We start from the raw sequence: 10163 nt of genomic DNA on the forward strand, positions 1-10163 counted from the left end.
TGAATTGTAACCCAGAAATTATTTGATATTAAGATAAAAATGTCTGCATTAGTCCTTTAAATGCTCTCCAAAGGAGGACATATCTTTCTATACATACAGGCTACTATACTAATGAATAAATAAAGCTAAACCCATGTTTGTGCATCAGTGTCCCTCTGCCGAAGAGATGTCTGTATGACATCTTACTATAGCAAAATGACATTGGCTAAGGCTAGCAGGCCAGTCAAGTGGATCTCACACACTAACATGGATCCTATCAGTGGGCTACAACAACATGAGAAGTGAGAATGTAAATTGTATTTCTAATCTCTCTCTCATTCCCTTCCTGGGTGGGTGGGTGTAAATCATTTCCCGAGGGACTACAGGAGGTCCTGGTTTACCATTAGGTAGTCTGAGCACTCATAGGCACACCATGTTCAAGAGGAGTGTCACAATGTTAAGTAATTACACACATCGCCTGCTACAGAGCTATAGAACAAACCAAGGTCGCCTCATCTCAAGGTTGGAATACATTTACTCGAGAAATCTACAGAGAATTGACTAATATACCCCTTTATCAAAGCAAGAGCATGTCTAGTAAGACATTCATACTTTTATAAAATTGTCTTTTGCTCCAAGTTTGCTTGTTCTTTCAACAGGCCAAGCAGCGCAGTGTACAATACTTGCTTTTAGCCCATGTCTCTCTCTCTCTAATAACATACACAAAAGGCAATCATGGAAAGCGGACAGTAGGGCTCTAGACCCCACCCACCCCGCCTGCCGCTACTGGCTCCAGCTCCTTACACCTCTCTCTGACAAAAAGAAACAGCGAAAGGGAGAGAGGGCGTATGAAAGAGAGCCGATGAGAATGGTACAAACCCGAACAGCTTTGTGTGTCACACTCGAATACATCGCATCCACAGCTATGACCTAGGCGCGGATCGTCGCTCTCAAGACAAGCGCCACATCGGAGAGAGCAATTACGCATGGTTCCGATAGAGAACGAATGACAAGCTGTATCCAACCATTCCACAACGCCCGGTTGATCTCATTTTGCTACCATTTAGAGCATCGACTAGATTACCATAAGGGAGCGACGAGAACGGAGCACAGTAGCAACAACGTCTTTACAATTGAGGAATAAGAGATTTTGCTCCAATAATTGAATCATTTACTTTTCATCAAAACACAAATATCTGTATGTATTTAGAGGTGTATTTCCAAGGGCACATACATTAAAGCGCGGTTAGCCGTCTTTAGGTCCACTTGGATTTGAGCATATTGACACTTTATTAGTTATCCTGATGGAAACGGCTTCAAAAGCTCGTCGGCTATCCAATGTGTCCACGGCATCTAACGTGTCCAATGTGTCCACGTCCAGCGCAGGGACTGAGGTAGGACAGAGCGATGTGCAGATTTGGGGGGACAGACCTTTACCTGTCGACTACCTTGGTGACATCTCGATCCTGGATGACGGGAGATGGTCTAACTCTAGCGTGAAGAAACATCACCACAAGCACAACCTGAAGCACCGCTACGAACTGCTGGAGACACTGGGGAAAGGGACATACGGCAAAGTGAAGAAAGCCATCGAGAGACAATCCGGCAAAGTGGTGAGTTTTAGACAACGACTAACCGCCAATGAAACGTGTGTGACAGTTGGAACTTGGTGTGTTACAACAAGTGAATAACACGATTATAATGAAGGTCGTGATGTAAGAACATCAGAAAGCAGCGTCTGGTAACTAAATATAGTGTGATATGTTGTTGTTTCTTTGATAAATATTCATAAACACTCATGTTCATGGCGCGGCAATCAGAAACCCCTTGAATTATAGATGAGACCACGTGGGATTTCAGCTTTCCAATTTAAATTAAGCAATGAGCCCATTTAATGTTGTTTATGGCCATAATTACACACGTGGCTTCAGGAGACAAAATCAGTTGTATTGTCTCAGAGGTCACACTGCTTATACAAGATGAGTCAAAGGTCAGTTTAAAAGTACATGTTTAGTCCATTTTAAAGGCCCATCTATAACATGTGTTTTCAGTGTTACCAGACCTCAGAAGAATGAGTCTCTTGTCTAATTCTGTTGACTTTAACTTGTGAGTTTTGATGAGCTGAGATGCACGAGTAAAAATTAAAGTTTTGTCCCACTGAAGGTGAACTGACAAATCCATTTAATAATGCACCTTGAACCACCTTCCCTGTAGCCATGACATGTGAATTATATTATAGGGATATTTCAGGTATTTTGTTGACTAGTACTAAAATAGGTCTAGTGGGTTACTCAACCTCTGTACTGTGTGAAGAGACAGTGGGAGGGGGAGGGAGATACTGAGGGTATTGTTTGACCTCTGGTCACCCCCTGGCTGGGCAACTAGAACTTTCCAAGTGTGAGGTATGCAGGAGGAAAGTAGACAGTCTGCTGTGTGTGTCTCCTCGTTCTGACTAACACCGAGGTGTGAAGGAAGCAGAGGCTCTTGGAGGGGTTACGTGTGGGGTGCACACACACACACACACAAAACACAAGCCCATATACATACATACACACATACACGACGAGAGCTTCTCACTTGGTCGCTGTATTGATGAGGTACCTAATGACTTCAAACTGTATGAACAGTGGAGAGAGAGAGAGAGATGGGGGAGGGGGGGCTACATTCTCACTGGTTATCCTGTATAGCCAGGAAGAGAAGTCACCACAGAGCCTCCTAAACATTACCCGTCTGTGTGGGGGCTCTGTCAGGCATAGAAATGCCTCCCTGTCCATGTCTAAGAGGTCTGGAGACATGCCTGCTTCAGGACACCCTGCTTACTAGACAGGGAGAGAGAGGATGAGCCAGTGACTGAACACACACTCACACAGACAATACAAACAGAAGTCTGGATGGGATTTTTAGGCCGGGGTGACTCATTGAGATTAGCTGCTATAAAACCACCAGTCTCCTGAGTACAGTCTCCTGGCTGCTACCATACAAGAGTATTCAGTCTCCTGGCTGCTACCATACAAGAGCATTCAGTCTCCTGGCTGCTACCGTACAAGAGTATTCAGTCTCCTGGCTGCTACCATACAAGAGTATTCAGTCTCCTGGCTGCTACCGTACAAGAGCATTCAGTCTCCTGGCTGCTACCATACAAGAGTATTCAGTCTCCTGGCTGCTACCATACAAGAGCATTCAGTCTCCTGGCTGCTACCATACAAGAGCATTCAGTCTCCTGGCTGCTACCATACAAGAGCATTCAGTCTCCTGGCTGCTACCATACAAGAGCATTCAGTCTCCTGGCTGCTACCATACAAGAGTATTCAGTCTCCTGGCTGCTACCATACAAGAGCATTCAGTCTCCTGGCTGCTACCGTACAAGAACATTCAGTCTCCTGGCTGCTACCGTACAAGAGTATTCAGTCTCCTGGCTGCTACCGTACAAGAGTATTCAGTCTCCTGTCTGCTACCGTACAAGAGCATTCAGTCTCCTGGCTGCTACCGTACAAGAGCATTCAGTCTCCTGTCTGCTACCGTACAAGAACATTCAGTCTCCTGGCTGCTACCGTACAAGAGTATTCAGTCTCCTGTCTGCTACCGTACAAGAGCATTCAGTCTCCTGTCTGCTACCTTACAAGAGTATTCAGTCTCCTGTCTGCTACCATACAAGAGTATTCAGTCTCCTGTCTGCTACCATACAAGAACATTCAGTCTCCTGGCTGCTACCATACAAGATAATTCAGTCTCCTGGCTGCTACCATACAAGAACATTCAGTCTCCTGTCTGCTACCGTATTGAAGAGTATTCAGTCTCCTGGCTGCTAATGTACAAGAGTATTCAGTCTCCTGGCTGCTACCGTACAAGAGCATTCAGTCTCCTGGCTGCTACCATACAAGAGCATTCAGTCTCCTGTCTGCTACCGTACAAGAGCATTCAGTCTCCTGGCTGCTACCATACAAGAGCATTCAGTCTCCTGGCTGCTACCATACAAGAGTATTCAGTCTCCTGTCTGCTACCATACAAGAGCATTCAGTCTCCTGGCTGCTACCATACAAGAGCATTCAGTCTCCTGGCTGCTACCATACAAGAGCATTCAGTCTCCTCCTCTGCTACCATAAAACAAGAGCATTCCAGTCTCTGGCTGCTAATAAATACCAGAGCATTCAGTCTCCTGGCTGCTCCATACAAGAACATTCAGTCTCCTGGCTGTCTACCATACAAGAGCATTCAGTCTCCTGTCTGCTACCATACAAGAGCATTCAGTCTCCTGTCTGCTACCATACAAGTAGTATTCAGTCTCCTGGCTGCTGTGTACATCACAATAAAGAGCATTCAGTCTCAGCTGGCTGTCTACCATACAAGAGCATTCAGTGGGACTTCTGGTCAGTGTACATCATGATAAAACCACCAGTAGCAGTCTCCAGCTGTGTCTAATCTGTTGTGTCTATCTGACTGAACATTTGTGTACCCACCTTGATCCCTTTTCCCCAGTAGAGACATAAGACACAGTCATATGGTGGAGGGTTGAGAGAGCCTTTAGATTGAATGTTATGTAATTATGCAGCTTTCCCTGGCCTGGTCTAGTCTGGTAATGTTATGAAAGCAGTGAGAGGAGCAGGTTGATAGGGTCAGCCAAGCGGCAGGAAGGGAACACTTCTATGTTGACCTGTCAGGGGACTCTGTGTGAGTGTGTGTAAGTGCCTGTGTTCTGTGCCAGCTTCTCTGGATAGATAGACATGTATTTCAGAGACAGGTCTAAGGAGAGAGAGACAGAGATAAGGGGGGTTGTACCAGCTGGGCTAGTCTGGTGTATACTTCACAATAAAACCACCAGTAGCATGTCTCCTCTCCAAGCTGGGCTAGTCTGGTGTGTGCATCACAATAAAACCACCAGTAGCATCCCTCCTCTCCAGCTGGGTTAGTCTGGTGTGTACATCACAATAAACCCACCAGTAGCATCTCTCCAGCTGGGTTAGTCTGGTGTGTACATCACAATAAACCCCCAGTAGCATCTCTCCTCTCCAGCTGGGTTAGTCTGGTGTGTACATCACAATAAACCCACCAGTAGCATCTCTCCAGCTGGGTTAGTCTGGTGTGTACATCACAATAAAACCACCAGTAGCATCTCTCCAGCTGGGTTAGTCTGGTGTGTACATCACAATAAAACCACCAGTAGCATCTCTCCTCTCCAGAAGGGTTAGTCTGGTGTGTACATCACAATAAACCCCCAGTAGCATCTCTCCTCTCCAGCTGGGTTAGTCTGGTGTGTACATCACAATAAAACCACCAGTAGCATCTCTCCTCTCCAGCTGGGTTAGTCTGGTGTGTACATCACAATAAACCCACCAGTAGCATCTCTCCAGCTGGGTTAGTCTGGTGTGTACATCACAATAAACCCCCAGTAGCATCTCTCCTCTCCAGCTGGGTTAGTCTGGTGTGTACATCACAATAAACCCCCCAGTAGCATCTCTCCTCTCCAGCAGGGTTAGTCTGGTGTGTACATCACAATAAACCCACCAGTAGCATCTCTCTCCAGCTGGGTTAGTCTGGTGTGTACATCACAATAAACCCACCAGTAGCATCTCTCCAGCTGGGTTAGTCTGGTGTGTACATCACAATAAACCCCCCAGTAGCATCTCTCTCTCCAGCAGGGTTAGTCTGGTGTGTACATCACAATAAACCCCCCAGTAGCATCTCTCCCGCTGGGTTAGTCTGGTGTGTACATCACAATAAACCCCCCAGTAGCATCTCTCCTCTCCAGCAGGGTTAGTCTGGTGTGTACATCACAATAAACCCCCCAGTAGCATCTCTCCCGCTGGGTTAGTCTGGTATGTACATCACAATAAACCCCCCAGTAGCATCTCTCCTCTCATCATTCTCATCAACCCTGTGTTTACCATTATCTCATAATGACCATGCTGTGAATAGCAGCACCTGCTATGGTGAGCCTCCTTTCCACTCCACTGATGCAGGGCATAGCCTTTCCCTAATTTCTTCATCAAACAGCCTGCTTGTAAACCAACACACCTGGTTCCTACCACAGACAAAGCCCTGGTCTGTATCTGTGACAGCTCTTCTTCTTCTCTTATAGCCCGAGGCTAAAGAGCACACATGAACAAACGTGCACGCATGCACACACGCAAAAACACGCACACCCCCCTCACACACGCACGCAAGAACACGCACACCCCCTCACACACAAACAGACACACACCCCGCCCCGCCCCCCCACTTAGCCCAGTCAGCCAGCTGTTGTATGGCCCAAATGGTGGTTGTGACTAACGATCCATAACCCTGGGCTGGAGGGGTAAGGGTGTGTCCGTCCTGTCTACCCAGCTGTACAGTAGGCAGGGATCACCATTCACTATCACCACAATAGACTATTCATGAGTTCAGATCTGCGTCCCAAATGGCACCCTTCGGTCCAAAGTAGTGCACTATGTAGGGAATAGGGTGCCATTTGGGACGGAAACTAGATTTGGACTGTAATTAAGGAAGGACTTAGAACCTATTCAATATAGTTCTGTTCTCTGTATTGCCTTTATTAACGTATAATATTCAACTGTACCCACATTCTACACTCCGTTCATAACCCATTTAAAACACTAATAATATTCAACTGTACCCACATTCTACACTCCGTTCATAACCCATTTAAAACACTAATAATATTCAACTGTACCCACATTCTACACTCCGTTAATAACCCATTTAAAACACTAATAATATTCAACTGTACCCACATTCTACACTCCGTTCATAACCCATTTAAAACACTAATAATATTCAACTGTACCCACATTCTACACTCCGTTCATAACCCATTTAAAACACTAATAATATTCAACTGTACCCACATTCTACACTCCGTTCATAACCCATTTAAAACACTAATAATATTCAACTGTACCCACATTCTACACTCCGTTCATAACCCATTTAAAACACTAATAATATTCAACTGTACCCACATTCTACACTCCGTTCATAACCCATTTAAAACACTAATAATATTCAACTGTACCCACATTCTACACTCCGTTCATAACCCATTTAAAACACTAATAATATTCAACTGTACCCACATTCTACACTCCGTTCATAACCCATTTAAAACACTAATAATATTCAACTGTACCCACATTCTACACTCCGTTCATAACCCATTTAAAACACTAATAATATTCAACTGTACCCACATTCTACACTCCGTTCATAACCCATTTAAAACACTAATAATATTCAACTGTACCCACATTCTACACTCCGTTCATAACCCATTTAAAACACTAATAATATTCAACTGTACCCACATTCTACACTCCGTTCATAACCCATTTAAAACACTAATAATATTCAACTGTACCCACATTCTACACTCCGTTCATAACCCATTTAAAACACTAATAATATTCAACTGTACCCACATTCTACACTCCGTTCATAACCCATTTAAAACACTAATAATATTCAACTGTACCCACATTCTACACTCCGTTCATAACCCATTTAAAACACTAATAATATTCAACTGTACCAACATTCTACACTCCGTTCATAACCCATTTAAAACACTAATAATATTTAAGTTGGACACTTAACTATAACACATGATTTGTATACATCCAAGGCACCATTGTTTTTAAACCATGTTGAGTCTAGAGGCAGACGTCACTCTGTTAGGAAAGTGTAAATCCAAGGTACCACATACAGGACATTACCAATACTAATATCATATGATGTAATAGAGTCTTATCAGACGTGTTACATAATGTTCTGATACTGCTTCAGCCAGCCTGCCACTATGTCTTCTGGAAAGGGGGGAATATTTCACTTCACTTGGCTGCATCCCATATGGCACCCTATTCCCTATATAGTGTACTACGTTTGACTAGCTCTGGTATAAAGTAGTGCACTAAATAGGGAATAGGGTGCCATTTGTGACACATATTTTGTCAAAGGTGTGATTAAACTCTTCTCCCTAAAAAGGAGTGAAGGAGGATATGGTGCCATGAGTGACGCAGGGAATAAGGAAGTACATCTCACTGGAACTTCCTGTCCCTGTCGGCTGACTCATAACCCACTTCCTGTATTCCTAATCCTTTCTATTTTCCCTATTAAGCCTTAACCCCCCCCATGGTCTGTCTGGAACCAGCATGGTCTGTCTGAGATACTGTAGAGGAGAGGTTCCCAACTCCAGTCCTCCAGTACCCTCAACAGTTTCTGTTGTATCTCCGGACAAAAAACACCTGATTCCTCATTGAGTGCGCACACACACACACACACAACCCTTCAATTGAGCCCACTGCTATGGTGAACCCCGCAAATGACCTTAAAGCAGTCACAGAGACAGGGTCTACATAACCACTGTGATGGGGATATTTCCTGTCCCATTTAACAAGGCTAATGTCATCCCACTGTGTTCATTATGAGTTTGCCGTGTGGAACCAGCATGGTCTGTCTGAGATACTGTAGAGCAGAGGTTCCCAAGTCCAGTCCTCCAGTACCCTCAACAGTACACAACAAAATACCTGATTCCTCATTGAGGGCACACACACACACACACACACACACACACACACACACACACACACACACACACACACACACACACACACACACACACACACACACACACACACACACACACACACACACACACACACACACACACACACACACACACACACACACACACACACACACACACACACACACTGAGCTGTGTAAAAATGGAACATCTATTTGTATCTAACCTCATTTAGCATCTGTTGTCTCCAGTGGGCTGGCTGCGTGTCCTTCCATAAACCTAGTTTCTCTCTTCAAGGTTGTGGTAAAACTTCACCATCCATCCTCTCCTCCTCCTCCTCTGAGAGAGAGTGATATTCTTGAGGGTCTTGGCCCAGTTAGAGACACAGCCAGGTTATTTTCCACTACCAGAGGACGGGACACTGCTTATGAGCTTTATTGTGAGAACTAGAACAATCAAAAGTTTATGAGCAAAATAGTATTTCTTTCCTCTCGCAAGGGACTGGACAAGTTTTACGACTCTTACAAGACCTGAAACAATAAACATAAGTATAAAAGTGAAATGACCACACATAAGTGAGAATATACCACACAGATAAACAATTCATCTCTTCCTACAGCCGCTGTATCAGTGGAGAGCCATGAGACTGGTAATGGACTGGTAATGAAGAATAATACTCTGTTGAAGACCTGAAACCTGCACCATGCTGCCCCTCTGACCTTACTGACACAGGGCAGGATAAGCCAGAGACAGTTCTACTAAACGCTGAGCTGTTGTATTGATCCAGTATTGATCATCTGTTTGTCTCCCGTGACAGACGATAACATTTAAACGTCTGTGAATGTCATCAGGTCCAGTCAAAATACAAGGGTCACTCCAATACAACATGTTCACAGTGGACTCAGATAACTGTGTGTGTGAAGTCATCTGCAGTCAGTGATCACTGATTAGAGCAGATCAATACAACAGCTCAGCGTTTAGTAGAACTGTCTCTGGCTTATCCTGCCCTGTGTCAGTAAGGTCAGAGGGGCAGCATGGTGCAGGTCTCAGGTCTTCAACAGAGTATTATAAACGCCTGTGTCAGTGAAGAGGGGCAGCATGGTTCAGGTCTCAGGTCTTCAACAGAGTATTATAAACCCCTGTGCATGGTGCAGGTCTCAGGTCTTCAGAGTATTATAAACAGTGAGGTATTATAAACGTGAGGTCAGAGGGGCAGCATGGTGCAGGTCTCAGGTCTCAACAGAGTTTTATAAACCCCTGTGTCAGTGAGGTCAGAGGGGCAGCATGGTGCAGGTCTCAGGTCTTCAACAGAGTATTATAAACGCCTGTGTCAGTGAGGTCAGAGAGGGCAGCATGGTGCAGGTCTCAGGTCTTCAACAGAGTATTATAAACGCCTGTGTCAGTGAGGTCAGAGGGGCAGCATGGTGCAGGTCTCAGGTCTTCAACAGAGTATTATAAACGCCTGTTCTGTTGTGTGACCTGTGTGTGATCTGCCGTCAGTGTGTGATGGTGTGATGTTCTCTCTCTCTTCTGCCAGGTGGCCATTAAGTCCATCAGGAAGGAGAAGATCAAGGATGATCAGGACATGGTTCACATCCGCAGAGAGATCGAGATCATGTCCTCCCTCAAACACCCTCACATCATCTCCATCTACGAAGGTAGGTCTGAG

At 44.9% G+C, this 10163-nt stretch overlaps 1 protein-coding gene across 2 annotated transcripts in view; it reads left to right on the top strand.

Moving 5' to 3' along the window:
- The first annotated feature begins 738 nt into the window (after positions 1-738).
- The window catches only part of LOC127919136 (NUAK family SNF1-like kinase 1), a 19845-nt gene continuing 10420 nt past the window's right edge, over positions 739-10163 (top strand). The window contains exons 1-2 of one of the 2 annotated variants that reach the window (XM_052502550.1): positions 739-1592; positions 10032-10152. In XM_052502550.1, the coding sequence (XP_052358510.1) occupies positions 1284-1592; positions 10032-10152 (430 nt within the window). In that variant the 5' untranslated portion in view covers positions 739-1283. The remainder of the gene's footprint in view (positions 1593-10031; positions 10153-10163) is intronic. The other variant, XM_052502549.1, reaches the window with a different exon arrangement.

The sequence above is a fragment of the Oncorhynchus keta genome, unplaced genomic scaffold (assembly GCF_023373465.1).
Source record: "Oncorhynchus keta strain PuntledgeMale-10-30-2019 unplaced genomic scaffold, Oket_V2 Un_contig_1585_pilon_pilon, whole genome shotgun sequence".
NCBI classification, from domain to species: Eukaryota; Metazoa; Chordata; class Actinopteri; order Salmoniformes; family Salmonidae; genus Oncorhynchus; species Oncorhynchus keta.